Source organism: Panicum hallii, chromosome 7 (assembly GCF_002211085.1).
Source record: "Panicum hallii strain FIL2 chromosome 7, PHallii_v3.1, whole genome shotgun sequence".
NCBI classification, from domain to species: Eukaryota; Viridiplantae; Streptophyta; class Magnoliopsida; order Poales; family Poaceae; genus Panicum; species Panicum hallii.
In genome coordinates this window covers 36,145,906-36,168,219 of record NC_038048.1, presented here as the reverse complement: position 1 = coordinate 36,168,219, position 22,314 = coordinate 36,145,906, and the positions used below count along the sequence as shown (strand labels likewise).

The window sequence follows — 22,314 nt, the reverse complement described above, 5'->3', positions numbered from 1 at the left end:
CTCGCTTGGCTCTATTACTATAAATGCGGCACCGTTACGGGTGAACCAAACTAGGAAAATCCATGCATGAACACGCATGCATCAAACATGTACGTATGCTCTCAGCTCAGCTACAACTGTGCACATTATGGGAACTAAGCAAACGAAATGCACTACAGCTAACGTAATGACCAGAAACTCTAAACTGTGGTAGGATTATCGAACAATCTTCTCCTATACTTGCAACATACTCAATCATCATCGACACCTGGTACTTGCAAGTGAACCGTGCAAGTATTAGGGGGAGATTGTGAGATAGTCCTGACACAGTTCAGAGTCTCCATTATTTACTATGTTAGCTTAGTGCGTTTTGTTCTCCTGAGTCGAAAGCGTCCGTACATACCCGACGCATGCATGTTCATGCAGGGACTTTCCTAGTTTGGTTCACTCCTAATGTGGGGGCATGTCTTTGAGCCGTGGGATGATGGCACGGCTTGTGCGGAGATGTGGCGTGCATCACGCACGCGTCATAGTGATCATGGCTACTGCTCCGAGTTTGTACTGTATGTTAAAGGAACAAAGTCCAGAAAAAAAATATGGGTTTTGCGACATCAACCCATCGAGCTTGCCAAATAAGGTCTTGAGAACTTTTTTCAACGGATTATCATATCCTACAAGTATAGTTGGCAATTCGGATCGCCCGGCCTGGCCCGGCCCGATTAGTTATTCGGGCTGTACTGGGCCGGCCCATGTGCCGAGGCCTTAGCCCAGGCAGGGCACGAAGGCATATTTTCCATGCCGGGTCAGCCCGATCAGCCTGTTTGGCTGCAACAAGCCCGATCGGCCCGCTTGGCATGGAGGGGACGGGTGATAGAGCGGAAGGGAGGAGCAGGCGCCGCTGGCCGCCGCGCGGCGATGCGGGGAGGGAGAAGGGAGCGGCGCTGCTCGCCGCGAGGCCACAAGGGGAGGGGACGAGGCGGCCGCAGCGTGGTGGAGGGGCAGCGCCGGCTGCACCACCGCGCAGGGAGAGAAGGTGCCGCGCGGCAACGCGAAGCAGGGGGCGACGGCGCTAGGAGGGGAGGAGGGAGCAGCGCCGGCCACGGCACGGGGAGGAGAGGAGGGGCCGACGCCGGCCGCGACGCGTGAAGGGAGGAGGGGCAGCACCGGCCGTCGGTGCAGCGAGGGCGGTCGGCATCAGCCACGGTGCAGGAAGGGAGGAGGGGCTGCTGCCGACCGCCGGCTCAGAGCGCGCAAGGGAGGAGGGTTCAGCACCGGCCGTGGTGCGGGGAGGAGAGGAGGGGCCGACGCCGCCCGCGGCGCGTGAAGGGAGGAGGGGGTAGCGCCAACCGAAGGCCGGCTTCAGCCGCGGCGTAGGGAGGGAGGAGGGGGCGCTGCCAGCCGCCAGTGCCGCACAGGGCGACGCCGATTGTGGTGCAGGTAGGGGAGGAGTGGGTGGCGCCGGCCGCCGCACTATCGCGAGGGAAGGGGAGCAGCCGGTTGAGGAGGCGGCGGCGGTGCGAGGAAGGAAGGAGATGTGAGGAAGGGAAGGGCAGGGGAGGCCTCCCGTGCTCGGGCCGGCCTGGGCCTGATTAACTGCGTGCCAGGCCGTGCTCGTGCCAGGCCAAAAAGCCGGGCCGTGGGCTTCGGACCAGATGGAAAACTATACCTGTAAGGCATAATCGCGGACACTCTCCAATGATATAGTCTTTTCAGTTCGATTCAACTGGTCAGTTTGTTATTTGCATTGGCTTATTTTATTAATTACGAGATTAATTCCCATATGCAAATATAAACAAGCTTCTTGCGCGCTAGTAATTAGCAGCAGGATAATCACACTAGTATGGCAGCGGTACTACTACCCGAGCACAACTGAGAACCAAAGATTGACAGTTCAGACCAGGAACCAAAGGCTACACTAGAATGCAGATCAGCAAATGACTGAACATAAACGGCCATATGGGATAAACACTTACTAAAAATAAAACAGATGCACAATCGCTACTGACTTGAGAAACAATAAGGAGACACGATGTACTACCCTGAGAAATTGTTGGAACAAATCAAGTGTCCTGCGCTGCAATCAGGGATGGATCAAAAGCTCTGAGAAAACGACGGTACCTGAACCATGAGGCAGCTGTCAGAGAAAAGCAGAGAACACTTGCACACTCGCAACGTTACGCGCTTGCCGGGGGATGCCACCCCGAGCCGCCGGCTGGCGCCGCAGCGTTCATCAGCCGCCGTCACAGGAAGCTGCGCACAGCACAGGATGGAGAGCTGGCGATTACGGAGGAGTTCGTAGGAGGGAGGTGGGCTCAGGTTCAGCGCGTCGTCGTCCCTTTATGGGCGTCGAGGCCGTGGTGATCGGATCGATCGAGCTCCGCCAATGTCGCCCGAGGACGGGAACGAGTCCTCCTCGACGTAGGGAACGAGTCCTCTGCCCTCCCCTGTCCCCTCGTTTTTCATTCTCAATGACAGGTGGCCTCGTTTTTCATTCAGAGCACGGCGACAAGCGAACACAGGTGGCAGGTGATCGATCCATTAGCTCCGCAGATGATTTTCCAAGCCTTTTTTTAGCTGTTGAAATTGCTGCGCAGCAAGTGCTCTAATAGCGTGTGACTAATTTTTTTTACCGAATTCTACTAATTAGAGAAACAAAATATAAGATAAATATAAAATTAATTTGTACGGAGACTAATTTATAAGATGAATCTATTAAAGCTAATTAATTTATCATATAAAATTAATTTATATAAACGGAAACTAATTTACAAAATAAATCTATGCACTAATTAAATTTTATAAATTCCTTTCATGAATCAAAGCTAATTAATTTATCATATAAAATTAATTTATATAAACAGAAACTAATTTATAAAATAAATCTATGCACTAATTAAATTTAATAGATTCCTTTCATGAATCAGCTTTTATTTATACCGTTAATTTTATAATAATACATATTTAACATTTTTAATTGGCGTATACTTTTAATTAACGATGGAACTAAACATAGCTAACATTTTTCTTTTTTGGCAGATCGAGGATTTCGAATCATGTCATTTGCACACAATCACAAGGTCTCCATTTTTTTCCTCGACGAAAGGAAGATCAGAGACTTTTTATTCCCGAGTTAACTTCGCACATTTACATGGCAAAGTATGACACGCGACACACTTCTCTGTATACAGGATACACGTAGACATCCAAATCATGCCGGCAACGAGCACGCGTACGTCAGTCACCCTCCTCAATTCACTACTCACAGCTCGACCTTCTTGGCCCGATGCTCCTCCCCGGCGCCCGCACCGATGCTCTTCTTGGCGTCGCCGTCGCTGTCCCCGCCGGCGATCCCGACGACGCGCGGGCCCTTGATCTGCTCGGGCGCCAGCTTCCTGAACCGCACGGAGAGCACGCCGTTGTCGAGGCTGGCGGCGACAGAGTCGAGGTCGGCGTTCTCGGGGAGGCGGAACTGGCGCCAGAACCTGCCGTAGGAGCGCTCCTCGCGGTGCCAGTGGTCGCCCCTGTGCTCCTCCGCGCGCCGCCGCTCGCCGCTCACCCGCAGCACCCGGTTGTCCTCGACCTCGATCTTGAGGTCCTCCTTGCGCATCCCCGGCACGTCGACGGCGATCTCGTGCGCATCGGGGGTCTCGCGCCAGTCCACGCGCGCCAGGGACACCATGGCCACGTCGTCGCGGTCGAAGCCGAAGGGCACGTGCTCCAGGATCCGGAACGGGTCCGCCAGGAGGCCCAGGTCCGACAGCGGCGACACGGCTGCCGCCGCCGCCTCGTCGCGCCCGCGCCTGCCGTCGCCGAACCACGGGAGCAGCGCGCCGTCCGCCACCGCCGCCATCACGGCGAGGCACACGAGCGCAAATGCCGCAGCTCCCTTCGACATCACCGCCGATCCAAGGAAGTGTCTGCGCCCTTCACGCGATCGAGCAGAAGAAGACCAGCTGATCAACAACAACCCCGCCCGATTAAGGTCGCTAGGATCGACGCGATCAAAGCTGCCGCTTGCTTTGTGTGTGCTCTTGCTGGTGTGTTCTCGCTTGGTATGACGCGATGGTGACGGGACGTTGTGGGGGTTCATTTATAGGGTGGTGAGGGGATCGGAGAACGCAGCGCGGTGGCGAGCGAGAAGGTTCGGCGAGCTCGAGAGTGTTCGAGGGTGTTGCAGAGGTTGCCGCGCGGCTGACGACTTGCCCGATGGCGGGAGAGATTTCCCGAAACATCTCAGCCAGCCACGGCCCGCCCACGGGCAGCGTTTCTTGTGGGCTGGGCCGCCTCGCACAACTTTGGTGGGCTTCACAGTACCAACAACAAGTTTCTACAGCTGCCAATTGTTTTTTTTTTGATAAATCTGCCAATCGATTGTTTTTTGTTTTGAACGGAGCCAATCAATTGTTGAACAAACGGAAACGGATGAAAGGCAACCATGCCATGAAAACCACAACATCTAGATCTCAAAAGAAGAAGAAAAAAAATCACAGATACATCCGCGAATCCAAGATAACTCAGTAGCAACTTCTATGAACAATTGAACAGAGAACAACACTTTCATATTACAGACACATCCGCGAATCCAAACTACACTCATGGAGTGCCGACAGAGAAGTACACAGGATACTTTTTTCAGAGTTCCAGCAAAGCTGGTTACAGTAGGGCCCAGCAGGCCAGTCCCCTGGGTTCACTAGGATGGGCTGGGTGGATCTCGTGAACTAAAAAGTAGGTGTGCCTTAGCGTAACCAGTGAAATAATTAAAATGATACTATTAGGAGTTTGTTTCACCGGCAGTAGGACCAGGACCAGTGAAATAGTTAAAATAATACCATTAGGAGTTTGTTTCAGTTGAGAAATATAATATAGTAAGATTAGAAGTTAGATAAGTAACGCAAATATTTTAGTTTTATCAGATACCCATGCTTGCATTTGTTAACCGCTTAGATTTATTGATGTTTAAATGGATTTATTTATCAAATACGTTGAAATGACGAATCATCCAGTGAAGGAGTCGATGGGAACTCTGTTGTAGGTTGTCTATAAACTGTTGATCCATAGAAGAAGCTACTTTTATTTTGGTTCAAAGAGTACATGGCAATATCAATATTTTGGGAAATGAAGGGGTGCGTGTAATATTTTCTAAAGCGCTTTATTCACTTATTCATGTTCCACAATGTAATACAAATTAAACATTGTGATTTACCAACTGTTGTAACATAATTTTTTTTAATTTTAGTGTCGTCGTACCTTCTAGTGATTTCTTATAAATTCAAGAATTAAATAGAGTCTTAGATTGCTATGGGTTGGTTCTATAAGATATGGAGGTTCCTTTTTGAAGAACAACGTGCCATTAGGTGAAGCATTGGCTAATTTTATGCAAAAATGAGATTACTTTTGTGAAGCAGTGAAAACAACAAACTGTGGATTCATTTTATGAGTAAATGTGGTCTATTTTGTAAATTAACGAAGGGATGGGTGGTTTGCGGGTTTATTTCGTAGAAATTTGAGGTTCTTTTTTGAAATAACCAAAGACGGACTGCAGGTTGATTTCAGAAAAATCTGAGGGAGTTTTCGTAAACAAAACTGAGAGGGATCCTCGGACTGCGGGTTGATTTAAGTGAAGCTTGAGGGTGATTGTGAAAAAAAGATATGAACTACTCTGACTGCAGGTTAATTTTTAGTACATAGAAGGGTCTTTTTGAAAAAAAACTCAAGATTTACACGATCTGAACCGTCCGGCCGGCCGATCCTACAGCTGGGAAAAGCAGGCTGCGTGGCCTGCTTCACTTGCCATCTTTCGGTCCGTGAATGGTAGTAAGAGATTGGAACTGCAAACGGTAATAGAAAAGGTCTTTGTGGAGGTGGAAAGCTTGCTCAGCCACGCTTGAACTTGCTACACATGAGATATCTCTACATGCCACACCTGACAAAGCAATGCTTATCTCTTGATTCTGTAGTACCGGCTACTCATAAGTGAGACAACAAAACAGAGGTAAAACTACCTGATTCGAGCCTACATAGAAACATCTATTTTAGAACCTAAAAGAAACGAAAATAACTAAGAACGGGTGGTAGCTGTAGGAAGACTTTACTTCGTTCATTTACATTGAGATAAATGAGTAACTACTGCTTTCTATTTTAGTTTCTACAATCACCATGGAGGGTAGCCTCCACGATGAGCAATTCCTATTTTTCCAGTAATACCATCTTCCTATTTCGAGAATGCGGATTAGGTCATGAAGATAGAGTATATGTTGTGTGTGAAAACTAGATCGATTGGAGGCATAATGCTCCCAAAAGTCACTAGGATTTGCTCTAGTTCAAGCTTACCATTTTTCTATATTTTGATTATCCTAAGGAATGATTGCAAGTCCTACAGCGGTATCCATGCATGGCTTTAACTCTTATTTCTTGCCCCGCAAAATAAAGAAACGATAAGCTTAAAATATAGAAAATTTAAAATATCATTCCATGGATATCACCGCAAGACTTGCAATCATTCCTTAGGAAATTGAAAATATAGAAAAACGATGAGCTCAAACTAGAGCAAATTCCCGGTGACTTCTGAAAGCATCGATCTGGTTTTCATACTCAATCATATGCTTCGACTTCAAAACACAATCCACATTCTTAAAACAGGAAGAGGGTGTTGCCGGGAAAAGTAAGAATTATTCATCGTCGAGACTATCCTTAACGGTGGCCGTAGAAACTAAAATAGAAAAAAGTAGTTACTTGTGTATCTCAATGTATATGAATGAAATCACTTGGGCTTCCTATTGCAACCACGTATCCTTACTTTTCCTTTTCTTTTTTTCAGGTGTAAAGAAGAAGAGGTTCTATTAGCAGGTGTGGATCCGGTAGCTTCTACTTTATTCTGCTGTCTCACTTATGAGCAACTAGTATTACCTGATCAAGAATAAGTCTTGCATTGTTGGTTTCTTTTCTTTTCAGGTGTCGTGTGTAGAGATATCTCATGTATCAAGTTCAGGTGCAGTGTGCATCAAGACCTGCAAAACAACCGCCACGTGCCAGTTTAGGAGCAATACAATTATACAACCATAAGGCAAAGTTATTAGCATTGGTTTCATTGTGGCCTTTGGAAGTTCAACATACAAAGCTGAATCTGAAATGAGGGTTGGCAGAGACAACTGATCCTAAGTTCCTAACACAACCCAACCATCAGCACGACGCGATGGATTTTTCTGCCAAAAGCATAAGAGAATCTCACGTACTTTGGCAGACCACTAGGATAAGTAGATAATCATCAAAGCACACAACTTGGGGAATTTCTACTCTGAACAAAACATTCTCTGTATCTTTAGCGAGCGGAAAAGGGCTAGCCAGTTTCAGAGCCATTAATAACATAGGCAAAGCAAAATAAGCTCTCGCGGTCGCCTCTAAACCAAGCAAACTAAGCATTATGAATGAGCAAGCATCAAACTTTACCGAGGGCGAGTCCCTAAACGTCAAAATCTGTATGCTAAAACCGCACACATCGGCTGCAAGATCTCAACATCTTGACAGGCGCGCCATCTCATTCAGCTACAGGAAGGGGAAATAAAGGAGGCGTGGGAGATGATTCCCTGGCCGGGGAGAGGGGCTCTCTGACTTACCGCAGGAAGCTCGCTGGCCGGAGGAGCCGTGGAGGCGGTCGTACGCGGCCTCGCCGACGAGGCAGGCGACGACGGCAGCGAGTCCCCGGCGCTCAACCCTGTGACAAGTGTTCTCAATATAAGCAGAGATTATCTCCTCCAAAAAGAAGAATAAAGGCGACGATGGCGATGCCCAGGCCCAGCCCCGGGGTGGAGCGGCGCATCTGGTTTCCCACCATGGGTGTGCCTCCGCCGCTCGTCGCTCAGCCGGAATAACTCCACCGTCGCGTTCAGCATCTTGCCTTCTTTATTCCCGACGCCATTGCCACTGCTCTGCTTCGCTCTCACGCCACGCGCGGAGCGAGTGGCCGAGGGGGAAAATGGGCTGGGCTGCTGCCATTATGGGCTATAGGATGGGCCTCACTGGCCTCTATAGGATTTGGACCTGGACGGATTTTGCAAGTTTTGCTCTCACTCCACAGTCCAGACTCCACTCAAATCAGAAATTGCTACAGTTTAACTGAACAATGACAATGAGCGCGCCCTTTCAAAAACAACAACAACGAGCACATTATATTTTTTTCCTTAACAGTGGATCAACCAATGACGTCCTAACCAAGAAATTGCACCGAATTTATGTGTGTTTGATATTCATCAACCATTTAAAAAGGAGTTTTTTTCAGAATCGATTTTATACCAAAAATATCTCAAGAATGGGATCACAGGATCAGCTCTTCCAGGATAACTCCGGATCACAAAAAAATTCCTGACCAATGTGGGACGAAATATTATGCTTCCAAAGTGCGCTCTGCGCTTAAATAACATGCATAAGAGAAATGGCAATGAACATAAGAAGCAGATAGCGATCATATCCCCATTTAAGAAAGGGGAGAACAAAGGTCCATAATCAGAGTACATGATTAGTGTTAATGCTTGATTGTGTGGATGACATGTCTAGACTCTAGAACTTACTTCTAATTAACGCATCTTGATATCCCGAATCATCGCAAAATGCCAGAATGGAAAGAGAGAGAGAATAAACCAAGGCATGAGAAGGTGTGGACTGAGGTGGTCTTCCTCTCCTTTGGGAAGAAAAGTGGAAGAAATTTTTGTGGATGCTTCTTTTGCTCTTTATTATGTAGATCGAAATATAGAGCTTTTGGAGTAAGTTTCCCCCTGCATTATAATTCTGGAGGTGCAAATTCGTTAACTTTAGGATATCCACTGACCATGTTTGGATCAATAGATAATATTAATTAAAAAAACTAGGACTATTTATCAAAAAGAATAAAAGATGGTCGGTGGATACCTTAGGTTAATGAATTTGCACGCCCTATTGCAATAGCATAGCAAATGCTTGTGTTCGCCCATTAGTTGTATGAAAATTCTATGCATTTATACCGTCAAAGTACTAGGTACATGACATTGAATTATTTTCCTTTCTGGAGAATAGCTTAAAATGTACTATTAGTGCCCCCCTTGCCCATGTATATCCAAAGTGTATGAAAGTTGGAGGCTTTGTGCAATGTATACTGCACAACAGGTACAATGCAATGCAATGCGATGCGATGCGCAACAATTTAAACAGAGTATCAAATCCCTCCCGCATTTAACACGGTAATCTGTGCACCACACATTAGTTTATCACTCAATCAAGTTTGCACTAGCCCAAGCAAAACATTAGCATTATCATGCTCGCACAAACATGCTTATAAAACCAAAGGAACAAAGCACAAACCCCTCAAGTGAGTGTCGGATGCACTACAACTTCGTCCTAATCCGGACTTTCCATGCCCAAACCACAGCTTCAAAAGCTAAACCCCCCTTCATCAGACATCTCACCAGTTTCCCAATTGTACTCTAATCCCCATTGGCACTCATTAGTGGAGCAACCTCCCATGGCCATCCATGTCCCTTGCTTCCACTGCTTTTTTCGCAGTGTTCTTCCCTTTAATAGTTTAATTGCCGGGCATAATGCAGCTAGTTTAAGACGGTGGTGCATCCAAAAGGACCCCCAAATTGCACTAAGTTGGTTGCAAATATTTGTCTTGGCGAGAGAATGCAGATACTGTAGTGATCAGAAGCTTTTGATGGATTGTTCGTTGTGGAGCAAAAAGACGTTGCCGTTTGTGTCTTTTGTGAGGCTGCTTTGCCTTGGATGGAAATGCGAACCAGCTGGATTTAGCATTGTTATATGATTGTTTAAGACCACGTATGGTAATGTTTACCCATGGATGGAAGGCCTTGTAATGTTTGGCAGTACATGGTTTTGACGAAAGGTGCTGTGACTTTTTTCTATCTAGTTCTATATGCCAATTGGCGCATAAAGATTGAGCTGTTAAGGAAGGTTGAAAGTCTACTATGGCGTGAGAGCTTCTGACATCTAGCCAAAAGCCTATGGCATACTCTGTCCGGTGATAAATACTTAAAACATTTAATTTGGTAACACAAAGATCATAAAGGTAGATTTATCTTTAAAAACGTTCACGATCTTACAAAATTTGTTAGATATTGTAACTATATTTAATAAAAGTATCAGTCAAAGGTGCAAGTATTGTTTTTTTTTTACTGAAGGGAGCATAACACATGCCAAAACTTGAGAAGTCTTTTTAGGTAATAAATTCCAGGTTACCATTTAGTTATTTCTAAAATTTTAAATGCGCAAGTACGCACTTTTTATCTGGAGGAGAAACAAATTAACAATGTAGAAAAACATTCGTGGTTAATATATGAGTTATCCTCCTCGCAATGGAAAAAGCATCTGAGTCAGCATTGTAATTTGATATTCATGTCAACGTAAAAGCTAAGGTTAGTGAAAGGACTACGCTGATCGGCTCATCGGGCTAGTGTCACAACTCACTACCACCTTTGACCTCCTCCCTGATCTTCTGTGGCCCAACAGGACTCGGCGGCGGCACCACCGAGTACTCTGAACTCTGAAGCTCTGAAGACGACACGCAGGATACGCACTAGCAAGATGCCCTGACAGTGACTGACCTACACTTTGATTCAGCTTTGACCCGTTTTTACCGGCAGCTGAACTTCCCTAGATGCTGAATCTGCTCTCGAAATTCTATTGGAATAAGTATAATTTTGCCAGTTCTTTCATCCGGCACAGCCCGCAGCTGATGAATTTGGTTGGTTTCCATCATCCAGACGATCTTATTGTTCTTGTTTGATCCTAGCTAGGCAGGCAAATTGCCCATTGTTGCTGGTCTGGTTGGCGGCAAACTTTGGGCATGGAAATTTGGCAAACACCTCGATCTGAAGTTGCGCATGCACGGTGCACTCGTGGCTTGTTTCGAAGGCACGAATTCATCAAACCCAGCGATGTACCTGGCCGCATTCCAAACGGAGCCTGAAATCAACACTGACAGGATTCTTGAGGCACGCTGCTGGCTGCAGAAAGCCCCCAAAATCAGCTGATCCCTGCAGGATCTTTCACCAGCGAGCTATCCATGTGACTCGTCCTTGAATTGCAATGCAGCTAAAGTGACTTGCTGAAGGATGCAGAAAGTTTGAGAAGACCATTGCAATGCAATGTTGCAGCAATTGAGCTGAAAAACATGTAAAAACTTGGCTGTGCGCGGTCGAAAAAATTGCAATGTTGCAGCAGCAGCAACCATCAACAGTGGTCATGCAGATATAGTAGCTGCCTACAGCTGCAGCTGATGCATAGTATGCATTACAGAAGCAAACTTGAATACAGTTCCTGCATCGCAACTTGCAATCAAACTTACGGCATTCAGCAAAAGCGTATTGTAGGACACTTGGGTTTGGTCAGGAACAGAACGCTCGGTTTCTTTTTAAAATGATCATCCATGTCAGCACGCCGTGGAAACTGGAAACAAGCAGCGTTAACAGCAAGCTGAAACCGCACGGAGGGCGAAAAAGGCGCCGGCCGGTTTGCTCCATTGAGCAGAAGGTAAAGGCGAGTGCGCCATGCCATGCGCTGCAGGGCCTGCAGATTTTAAAAAGGCGACGAGATGACAACATGTGCTGCGACTGGAGTGTGGAGTCTCCCGGCGAGGCCATCCCCAGATGAGCCCCAGCGCCCAACAAACCTTCTGCCGAACGCCGGTGGCTAGTGGCGTCTGCCTGTGCAGCGCCCAACTGCCAATTGCTCGCTCCATGCGCAACAACCACAACTCCACAAGTGGCAGGGCCACACCACATTGACGCCACGGCCATATTTGTACTTTATATATATATATATATATATATATATATATATATGCGTTGTGTGTATATGTGTGTGTGGCATTCTGGACTTGCATGGCACTGCACAGAGGAACGCGAAAGTGGTAAGAGACTAGAGAGAGAGAGAGAGGCGTCATGGAGAGAGAGATGATGTCCGAAGAGTATGAGCTGAACGACGAGATAGATGCCGACACCTTGCATGGCTCTGTGGGGAGCAGGCTCTCCCTGGTTGCGAGGGAGCTCAAGTCGAGGAGGAGCTGGCACAGTAGTAGCAGCGCCCTGAGGCTTCCACAGAGCTGCTATGGCAGCTTCGTCATACACCCTAATGGAAGGTAACTAAGGATCTATCTCATTCTCATCAGTTCATCAGCTCTGTTCAGTTTGCGTCCCAGGCTGTTAGTAAATTTGACTGAAGATAACTGAAGCTATACCATTTCATGCAAAAGTTAAGCCTTTCCACGTGTGTGTGTGTGACAGGAATCATGAGAGAATGAGAGCGATGTTTTGTTTATAGCCAATCAGAGAACTTCTGCATGGAATGAGATTTCCTGATTAAGACAGGAATCATGCAGAGTAGCTGCGTACCATTTCGTATTATTTTCAGATCGATGTCGTCCAAAGATATGATGCCAGTGTTCTTGATTTGTTGCTGGCTGATCCATCCGTTGCAGGTGGTACAGGATATGGTCAAACGCGATTTTTGTATGGTCCATCTACTCCACCTTCTTTACCCCCTTCGAGTTCGGCTTCTTCCGGGGCCTCCCGGAGCACCTGCTGGACCTCGAGTGCGTGCAGCTCGTCTTCCTCGCCGACGTCGCCGTCCACTTCTTCCTCGCCTACAGGGACGCCCACACCTACCGGATGGTCTACGACAAGCGGAAGATCGCGCTGCGGTGAGGCCGTAGTACTGCCAGTTGCTCTGGCCGGCCTGGACACCATTGTTCTTTTCTCAAAATTTCCAAGAGACCAAGACCTAGCTTGCATCTCTTTCTCATTGTCTCTGAATATGATGTTCTTCTGCAGCTACATCAAAGGAAGCTTCGCTCTTGACATCCTAGGTTGCTTCCCATGGGATTTCATATACAAGGTGGCATCTCAATCCCTGCAACTACAATTACCACTGAGCGTCAGAGAGGAGTTTCTGTTCATCACAATTCACAAGACTGTTCGTTCCCTGTGTCTATCAGGCCACGGGAAGGACGGAGATGGTGAGGTGCCTGGTGTGGCTGCGGCTGTACAGGGCCCGCAAGATCATGGCCTTCTTCAAGAAGATGGAGAAGGACATCCGCATCAGCTACCTCTTCACGCGGATCGTGAAGCTCATCACCGTCGAGCTCTACTTCACGCACACCGCCGCCTGCGTCTTTTACTACCTCGCCACCACGCTGCCGCCGGCGCGCGAGGGCGGCACCTGGATCGGGGGCCTGATACTGGGGGACACCAGGTACATCAGCTTCAGGGAGATCGACCTGCTCACCCGCTACGTCACCTCGCTGTACGTCGCCATCGTCACCATGGCGACAGTCGGTACGACGGTGCTCTCGATCGGTCATCTTGTCCATCATGTGGATCGACAAATCTGCAGTAGTTTCTGATCGTGCAAAGGCATTCTGCAGGTTACGGCGACATCCATGCGGTGAACCCGAGGGAGATGACCTTCACCGTGGCGTACATCTCGTTCAGCATCCTTCTCAGCGCCTATCTGATCGGCAACATGACAGCGCTTATCGTCAAGGGCTCCAAGACGGAGAGGTTCCGGGACAAGATGACAGACCTCATCAGGTACATGAACAGGAACAAGCTGGGCGCCGACATCAGGTCCCAGGTGAAGGATCACTTGCTGCTGCAGTATGAGAGCAGCTACACCAAGGACAGAGTCGTCGACGATATCCCGGTTGCTGTTCGATCAAAGGTAGACAATCTTCTGCATAGATCAGGAGAGATTCAGCTGATGTTTTGTGTGTGTGTGTGTGTGTGGAGATCAGCATCATGAGCCTTTGTTTCGTTTTGCAGTTGTCCCAGACACTGTACCTCGACATGGTTTCGAAAGTGCGCCTGTTCAAAGGATGTTCAGAGGACTTCCTGAGCCAGATTGTAAGCTTTTGAGTGGATTCATGTTTCTCACTAGTAATTCGTAAATATAGTTAGTACAAGCATGGTATTCATTCAAACTTTTCCATCTATAATTTCAGGTGGTAAAATTGCATGAAGAATTCTTCCTCCCTGGTGAGGTTATCTTAGAGCAAGGCACTGTGGTGGACCAAATTTATATTGTCGTACACGGATGCCTGGTACTAATTTTCAGCAACAATTTTATAACCATGATTCTAAAATTTCCACTATTCAGTTTGAAGGAAAAGAATACATGAGTTATGAGAAAACAGAACTCAGCTGTATCACTGTATCAATCATCCTATTATTACTGTCACAGGAAGAGGTGGCCGCTGGAGAAGGTGGATCAGAGGAGATCATCTCAGAGCTGCTGCCTTACGACATCGTCGGCGATGTTGCTGTAGTTTGCAATGTTCCACAGCCACACACAGTTAGGGTCTGTGAGCTTTGCAGCGTCCTGAGAATCGACAAGCAGTCCCTGACCAGCATTCTGCAAATTTACTTCAAGGATAGCCGTCAGATCTTGAGCAACCTGCTGAAGGTAACATGTCAACAACAGCGAGTCTGGATCAAAACTTAGCTGCAAATGAATTTTTTTATTCCTGTAGTGGAGAAAAACCAAATCCAGAGGGAAGCAGCTCGAATCAGACATCACATACCTGATATCAAGGCAAGAAGCAGAACTAGTTCTCGGAGTGAACAATGCTGCTTACCATGGAGACTTGTTCCGTTTGAAGGGTTTGATCAGTGCAGGAGCTGATCCTAGTAAACCCGATTACGATGGAAGGACCGCACTGGTATGTGAACTCTCTCATATAGTAACTGTAATTCTTTATTTCGAAAAAAAATTGTAATTCAGAGTACAGAAGTTCATTTTCACTGAAACAAGTGCAGCATGAAATACATTTTTTCCTCCTTTCTGAAAATATGAAATAGCATATTGCAAATTACCTCCTCTTTTGGATAGAACCATGTGAAAGAAAATACCTGCAATTTTGAATAAATTGTAGATTTACCAAACTCTTTCCTGGACTTTACGTTATTACAGCATGTGGCCGCGTTAAGAGGATATGAAGATATCGTCAGGTTCCTGATTCAGAGAGGAGCAAACGTCAACAGCATAGGTATGCCAGCCAAAAAAAAATCTTTGAGAGAAAGTATGCAAGCAATTTATCCAAGGCAAACACAATATTTAAAAACAACATTTTTATGAATCTTTCTTGTGATAGACGATCATCTCTGAACCTGCAGATAAGTTTGGGAACTCAACGTTGCTGCTAGCCCTGAGATCCGGGCACGACAGGATCACCTCCCTCCTGGTGAAGCACGGCGCAGCCCTGAACCTGGAGGATGCCGGAGGGTACCTGTGCAGGGTCGTGACCGACGGCAGGATCGACCTGCTGAATCGCCTGCTCAGGTTCGGCGTCGACCCTAACTGCAAGAACTACGACCAGAAGACGCCGCTCCACGTCGCCGCCGCGGAGGGCCTGCACCTCGTCGCCGGCATGCTCATAGGCTTCGGCGCGGATGTTCAGGCCAAAGACAGGTACCCAGGACGCTTGGATTTCACAAGGGTTCTGCAGGAATTCCAGAGGAAATCGTGTGGTTCCGGTCGGAATCTGTTGAAATGAAATTGATGAAATGGAATGGTGCAGGTGGGGAAACACGCCGTTGGACGAAGGGCGGAGGTGCAGCTGCAAGCCACTGGTCAGGATCCTGGAGCAGGCTACAACAGCTGCAGTCGCTCAGTGATCTGGAAATCTGCATCCTGTGTTATTGTAGGAATTGCAGGCAATGAAATATTCTTTCTGAAACGATGAAAGTATCTGTCACAAATGCTGGCCTCAGAAAATCTGCAGCTGAATTTTCACTGAAAACGGACATACCACAAACATTTCCGGTCACACAAGAATTAGCATTTTTCGAATGATAGCAACATATAAAATGACAATAATCACACACTAAATTTATTCCAACACCGCATCCACCTTATGTTATATAGAAGCAGCTTCAAATTTCAGGGCATACAGTTAAGCTTACGAGCGTCTTCCATACAGTAGAGTCAGCATGCAATACAGCATACATAATACGTACAACATAAAAAGGCTTCAGTTTGGCTCCACAGAGCGGGGAATCAATCAACTGGTGTGGCAATTACATAGTTTGGATGAATTATGAAAAGGAATATACAACCCACTGATCCTTCTCACGTAGGCATGACCCGAAAGGCTGTAAAAGCTCCTGAATGAAATAATAATATGCTACTTCATATCAGAATATGTGTTGGTCACAGTTGCAACAAGTCACTAGCAACAAAATCTTGTTACACTCAGAAACCTTGGTCAGTTCAGCACAACTGTCTGAATTAATAGAAACCCAAACAGTGTCAGCCACAAAGAATTATTATATTAGCATTCAATCCGAACTGAACCGCTCTGTGTTGAGATGAACTTGGGCTTCCTAATCACCTGCTCCAAGCACTGAATAACATCCCCAACCTGGAAATCATCACAATCCTCAATCACCAGCCCACAGTCGTTACCCTTTTCTATTGTTTCTGCATCCTGCTTCTCCCGCTTCAGAGATGCACAGGGACCCTCAAATACAACATCTCCGCTCCTCAATAGTCTCATGGTTCCAGATTTGCTAAAGTGACCGTCAGTTATACGGCAGCCAGCAATTTTGATGTCCGGTCCTTTCGACTTGCTGCGCCCTTTCAGCTCGAATATGTTCAGAACCTCAGCCTCCCCCGAAACCTGGGTTTCAGCAGTCCCTGGTGCCTTCTCTACAATGGCCCTTCCCATTTCCTCAAGGAGATGATAGATAACCTTGTGCAGCAAAACCTAAAGATGAAACATTAACAAGTCAGATCCCCTCAGACGTATATAAAGATTAAAGATCAACTGAGAATATACAAATATAACAATGAGTTCATGGAACTACATTAGAACGTAGAGTGGTCATTGATACTTCAACATTTGGAGATACAGCTATACTAACAGACTAGGTCCCATATCACCATACTCAAAGCAAACAACACATGACACGACCAACAATAGGAAACCAGATTTTCGTAATACTTGAACACATAATTGTTTCTTTGTGGTATGATACTATTTAAAAGGGTATTTAAAAATGTATATGAGGTGCTGAAGCAGTGGAAGAAGCAAACAGATCTGAAGCTCAGGCTACTGTTCAAATCCAAGCAACGAAATAAAGGGAACAGGCCATTCTACATTCAGAATGTTACATCTGTATTATGTACTTGAATTTTGTATCTACAAACCACATTTCATTTCAATCCAACTAATTCAATGGTAATCGTATCCTCATTCCTCCAGGAGATAAATTACCATGATATCATCCTCAAGAATGATTCCCATATCATCTAAACAATATAATATTGTTTACCGTGGCAAAAGAAAAACAGGTGCATGTATAATCTAGATTCTAGCATCTCTGCACAGAACCAATGTTTCCAGAAAAGATGCCCTCAAACCCAATGCTAACATCAAACTCACAGAAACATCACAACTGACATTAGAGAAATAATGATTCATGAACATGGTACCTTTATGTTGGCTCTTGCTGCTGCTTGAGTGATAGCAATAGGTGGAGTGCGAATGTTGAAACCAACTATATACGCTCCGCATGCTTGTGCCAGATCAATGTCATGCTGACTAATTGGACCAACACCTACATGAACAACATTCACAAAAACCTGCAGAGAGCAAACTATGTATTAACATACAAACTCAACAAAAAAAGGGTGATGTAAACAGAAACATATACCAAGAGATTCACAATTGGCACTTGGGAGTTGATTGAACATAAAAATACCTGTGCACTATTAAGACTCCTTAAGGCATCTGTAACAGCTTGAACACTGCCTTGAACATCAGCTTTGACAATAATGGGCATTTCTACTCTTTCAGGAGTCTCTTCTTTAATTTCTAGCTCATCTGCCATGCCTTCATCAATCTTTCGAAGTCTATCTTTCTCCTGCTTCTTCTTCCGCCCTTGACTAAGCATTCTTGCCCTTTCCTCTGAATCAACAACCACGACATCATCCCCAGCCATTGGAAGGCCCCTTAACCCCTCGATCTCAACAGGCATCGCAGGTTTTGCAGACTCTGTAATATTTCCTGCTGTGTCTCTAAGAGATCTAATTCTTCCCCACTCTGCTCCTACAACAATGTGTTGCCCACTAACTAATGTGCCAGACTTGACTATAGCTGTTGCCAGTGGACCCCTACCCCTGTCCACCCTTGCCTCCACCACAAAAGCCTGAGCAGGGCCATCTATTCTGGCTTTCAGGTCCATCATCTCAGCTTGAAGGAGCAAAGCCTCTTCCAATTTATCCAAACCAGACTTTGCTACTGCAGATATTTCAACAACCTGCACATCCCCACCCATATCCTCCAAAAGCAAGCCTTCTGAACCAAGTTGAATTCTGACCCTCTCGGGATCAGCTCCAGATTTATCACATTTGTTTATGGCAACTACAACAGGAACATTTGCTGCTTTTGCATGAGACATAGCTTCAAGCGTCTGAGGCATAACACCATCATCTGCTGCCACCACAAGGACTACAATATCTGTAACAGCAGCACCTCTAGCCCGCATAGCACTGAAGGCAGCATGTCCTGGAGTATCAAGAAATGTGATAGATGCTCCTGATTGCATCTCAACAACAAAGGCACCGATATGCTGAGTGATACCACCAGCTTCCTTAGCTGCAACAGATGTTTGCCGGAGAGCATCTAAAAGCGATGTTTTACCATGGTCAACATGGCCCATTACCGTTACAACAGCAGGACGTGGTTCATTCGTGCCTTCAGCAGTGTGCATTCTTCTGGTATTAACACCAAGTTCCTGAGGAAGAGGCATGAAACATATGTGCTCATATTATAAGAAAACATGATTTTCCTAGTGGTGCTTGAACATTTCATGATGGCAAAGCTTGCCATTAAAATGCAGAAAATTGGAAGTATTTGGGACTATGCTACTCAAATGGAAGCTAGCATGTGTATTTTCAAATAAAAATTAATCAAATCAGTAGTAACGCGTACTTAATTTTGTACTGTCGAGTCATGGAATATACCACTGCCAGTCTGCAGTATTTCACATTTTCTATCATTGGAAAGAACAAACCTAATAATGCAAGCAAGCTAAAACTGTTGCTGATGGATTATAATAGAATGGAGGGAAAGAAAGCTGCATTGAAAAGAAGAACCAAGTTTGCTCAGCAGACCATTTTTTGTGGTAGAAGTAATAAAGGCATATGGTGCTTCCATAGGAGGTTGCAACAAAACCATTTTTCTATCATATCATTGAGTTGCATTAGCTCGCAGTGTATAATGAAATAGGAGAGAAGAAATATATCTATCGCTCATTTCTTGTATGCTTCAGGCAACTGAACGGAAAGGACAATACCGGCTTATGCAATATGAAGAGAATAATTAAGACATACCATAGCAACCAACTCAGCAAGATCAATGCTGATAGAGTCAAACTCTGATTCAACCTTTTCACCAAGATCTGCAAGTATGCCTTGAAGTGTACTAATATATGCACCAGTTCGTTTAGAGAGGTCAAGCAATGTCATCCCATCAAAAATCTCAACAGTTTTATCTGGTGATTTGGTAGCTATCTTCGGTTTTGGTGCAACATATGGTGCTTCTACAGGAGGTTGTGTTCTATTTTCTTTCTTCACTCGCTTCTCCTTTTTAGGAGCTTTCAGCCCTACAACATCCTCCTTTTTCCGACTCCATGTTAACATATAAACACCTGCATGAAAATTCCTATAAAGAAGATGGTATAGTCACCTGACATATAAAGCCTGAAATCAAGAAAAAAAGTAATAGTAACAAGAACCCTACTAAAATGATGCTTGAAGTTCAATGCTAAACAATTATACAACATGAATTGTTTCAAAGGACGAAACAGATAATGAGACAAAAGGGATACAGAATAAGGCAGGAGGAAATGTGAGAAATCTGGAATACTAGTTACGAAAATCTCTTCGACTACACAAGGCAAACAAACTGATTACATTCCTTTATTAGTCCACAATGTTAATCATCATGATCCACATGAGTTAAACTCAGAACAGTACCCTACATCAGTCAGTCATCAGAGGACAAAATTAAAAAAATATATGTTTAATAACATGCCATGTAAGCAAGCTCAAAATAGACTCCGGCACCATTTTCATGGAAGAAACAACCCAGCATCATGCCAGAGTGGTCCATGTGTCAAATCTACCTACAAACTTTCTCTTTAGAGGAATGGTAGCTTCAACCCACCCAACAATATTCACTTTGTACTTCCCAGTTCCCACTAAATGAAACAGATCTAAGATAATCAAAACTTCACATCCTCATCGGTCACATATATGACTTTTAAGAATCAGTGATAAACCTAATATGATGCACTATCAGCAGTGTCATGTCATCCAAAGGCTGCAGCTTGCAGTTGACTGTGTCGAGTCGGATGTTTAGCCAACCAATGAGTTGGTTGACCAACTAACAGGTTAACCAGTGTGTTGGAGTTCACATAATTGTCTAGCAATAACTGAGGTTACCAGGTCACATACAAATGTGTCGAATGGCACCTAGGATACATGTGACAAATATAGCATACAGCCATTTATAGCACACATCTGTATGCAACCATCATCAAATTTGAACAAAAAGGATCCTTACCCCATGAGTTATCACATCAATTTTAGTTTCTTAATTTGCGGTCACATAAAGTCAAATAAGATAAGCGGCAAATTGTGCCATGCACAAGCTGCAACCATCGCTGAGAAGTTTGGATGATTAACAATAATGTTCAAGTAAGTTCCGTCCAGAGGCGATTTCTGATTGGATCTAATAAATCATTTTGTCCATCTCTGATAGAATCCAATAATTATTCATTTATTTGTAATACTTGTGCTGGATACTTCAGATGTCTTGTATGTTTACAGAAAATGAATGTGCAGCCATGTAAATCACACAGATAAACATACCTGATAGTGAAATGGTTAGAGGGCATGCAACTAGCAGCATGTTTGGGCCTATCACTGCGGTAGAACTCTGCATTTCGGAAGCATATAAAACAGATGTAACCCCAATACTTCACTCTCTCGAGAGGTTTATGCTAAAGTCGACAATGGGACCAAAGACTATAATCAACTTACGTGCCAGATTTCCAATTGCTCCATTGGTGAAATGCTTCTTACCCCCATGATCTGCACGGAACGCCAAATTCAGAAGGCTCGTTTGGAACTCCTGCATTACCCAGGCGTCAGTACTGCCGCTGCGAAGCCTAGTGCTGGAAAAATCGGAGTCTCGTATGGACGCAAAGTACGCCCTCAGCTGTTAGCTCCGCCGTACCTTCCTCCGTAGCATCCGCCACGCCATTCCTCCGGCCGCTTCGGCGCCGACGGGCTTCAGCCCGGAGGCTTCAGATTCAGGCACGCGAGAGTCGCGCTCGGCCGCCGCTTGGCGCGGGGACGCCGGTATATTAGGGTCGGCGCAGGCCGTCGGCTGGATGTCCGGCTGGGGCAGCCGCACGCCGAGGGGCAGCGGACCTGCGGCGGCGGCGGCGGCGGCTAGGGAAGAACAGGCACGGAGAGGCGGTTCTGTGCCTGGGGCTGGGGCTCCGGTGTCCAAAGTCTGGACACATAAAAAAAATCCTACTAATAGACAGACGGTCAGGATCTTCTGCGGTTATGGATGGAGCCACCCGATGTGTGTGTGGGGTTGGTCTTTTTTCCCTTTTACAAGCGTGTTCGGAGAATGAGAGAGCCTTTGCCTTCGTTAAAAAAAGAAATCTTTACAGTGCATCTTCAAGCTCCGGCGGGGGGCGAAGATCCAAAGGAAGAAAATGATCAGAAAGGTCTTTGATGTAATTTTGTTTCCTATGTTGCCAGGCGCTTATGCATGAGGGCTTGAAAAGATTGCTATGGCATCATTATGCACCAGTATTTAGCGTCTTGTTAATCGCCTTGTTCGTATTCATTAAGGGATATTTGGTTTAGAGAGTTTTATTATAAGCCCCATCAATAAGTCTCATTTTAGGCAAGTCCATAAGCCCATAAACCCCACCAAGAGATGTTCATAGGGCTTATTTTCTGTGCACCCCACCAAAATATCTCCTCTTTCCTCCCACTACCCTTGTCTCCCTCACCTATAGAGGCATTAATAAGGGGTAGAAAAATCATTACCAACTATAGGAGCTTTTTATTTATCTGCTACAACCAAATATCACTTTAATTTTAAGCTCGTAATAAACCCCTCCATACGAGGAATTTATGGGTTTATAATAAGTCCCTCCAAACCAAATATCCCCTAAGCTTTGGTGGTCAAATTGGCTCGTTTAAGCGTTGGTGCTTAAATAGGCTCATCCACCTTGTTAGCACACTGTAAGCAATCGCGCTAGT

At 45.6% G+C, this 22,314-nt stretch overlaps 3 protein-coding genes and 1 long non-coding RNA gene across 6 annotated transcripts; 1 reads left to right on the top strand and 3 right to left on the bottom strand.

Annotated features, from left to right (window-relative positions):
• Window positions 1-3,063: 3,063 nt before the first annotated feature.
• On the bottom strand, window positions 3,064-4,052 carry LOC112900213 (23.2 kDa heat shock protein-like). The gene has a single exon (XM_025968994.1). The coding sequence runs from the start codon at window positions 3,872-3,874 to the stop codon at window positions 3,239-3,241; it is 636 nt and encodes a 211-aa protein (XP_025824779.1). The 5' UTR covers window positions 3,875-4,052; the 3' UTR covers window positions 3,064-3,238.
• Window positions 4,053-12,458: 8,406 nt separating this feature from the next.
• Window positions 12,459-15,697, top strand: LOC112899260 (potassium channel KOR2-like). Its single transcript, XM_025967663.1, has 11 exons — window positions 12,459-12,664; window positions 12,795-12,858; window positions 12,959-13,298; window positions 13,388-13,683; window positions 13,785-13,865; window positions 13,964-14,062; window positions 14,203-14,424; window positions 14,492-14,680; window positions 14,932-15,007; window positions 15,135-15,429; window positions 15,539-15,697. The coding sequence occupies exons 1-11, from the start codon at window positions 12,633-12,635 to the stop codon at window positions 15,633-15,635; spliced, it is 1,791 nt and encodes a 596-aa protein (XP_025823448.1). The 5' UTR covers window positions 12,459-12,632; the 3' UTR covers window positions 15,636-15,697.
• On the bottom strand, window positions 12,773-15,269 carry LOC112899261. 2 transcript variants are annotated; one of them, XR_003230022.1, is made up of 4 exons: window positions 15,129-15,269; window positions 13,803-14,973; window positions 13,546-13,695; window positions 12,773-13,473 (listed from the first exon to the last, which is right to left on the bottom strand). It is a non-coding gene; the product is annotated as an uncharacterized LOC112899261 (long non-coding RNA). The 2 variants fall into 2 exon arrangements; XR_003230023.1 differs by having other exon boundaries at window positions 12,773-13,469.
• Window positions 15,698-15,849: 152 nt separating the features above from the next.
• On the bottom strand, window positions 15,850-21,535 carry LOC112899258 (translation initiation factor IF-2). 2 transcript variants are annotated; one of them, XM_025967661.1, is made up of 7 exons: window positions 21,266-21,535; window positions 21,070-21,160; window positions 20,899-20,965; window positions 19,357-19,687; window positions 17,724-18,758; window positions 17,455-17,604; window positions 15,850-16,726 (listed from the first exon to the last, which is right to left on the bottom strand). In XM_025967661.1, the coding sequence occupies exons 1-7, from the start codon at window positions 21,290-21,292 to the stop codon at window positions 16,292-16,294; spliced, it is 2,136 nt and encodes a 711-aa protein (XP_025823446.1). In that variant the 5' UTR covers window positions 21,293-21,535; the 3' UTR covers window positions 15,850-16,291. The 2 variants fall into 2 exon arrangements, with proteins under 2 accessions (XP_025823446.1, XP_025823447.1); XM_025967662.1 differs by lacking the exon at window positions 21,266-21,535 and having other exon boundaries at window positions 19,357-19,673; window positions 21,070-21,129.
• Window positions 21,536-22,314: the final 779 nt, after the last annotated feature.

What these genes read in the sequence shown, in the direction of transcription:
- LOC112899258 (XM_025967661.1), bottom strand. Translation starts at nt 21,292, where the DNA reads ATGGCGTGGCGGATGCTACGGAGGAAG. An exon ending in TTGCTGAGTTGGTTGCTATG is followed by an intron (nt 18,759 to 19,356) that starts GTATGTCTTAAT and finishes CCTCTTCCTCAG; the next exon opens with GAACTTGGTGTTAATACCAG. An exon ending in CAGCAAGAGCCAACATAAAG is followed by an intron (nt 16,727 to 17,454) that starts GTACCATGTTCA and finishes TTTCATCTTTAG; the next exon opens with GTTTTGCTGCACAAGGTTAT.
- LOC112899260 (XM_025967663.1), top strand. Translation starts at nt 12,633, where the DNA reads ATGGTCTACGACAAGCGGAAGATCGCGCTGCG. An exon ending in AGGACTTCCTGAGCCAGATT is followed by an intron (nt 13,866 to 13,963) that starts GTAAGCTTTTGA and finishes CTATAATTTCAG; the next exon opens with GTGGTAAAATTGCATGAAGA. An exon ending in TTGTCGTACACGGATGCCTG is followed by an intron (nt 14,063 to 14,202) that starts GTACTAATTTTC and finishes TTACTGTCACAG; the next exon opens with GAAGAGGTGGCCGCTGGAGA.
- LOC112900213 (XM_025968994.1), bottom strand. Translation starts at nt 3,874, where the DNA reads ATGTCGAAGGGAGCTGCGGCATTTGCGCTCGTGTGCCTCGCCGTGATG.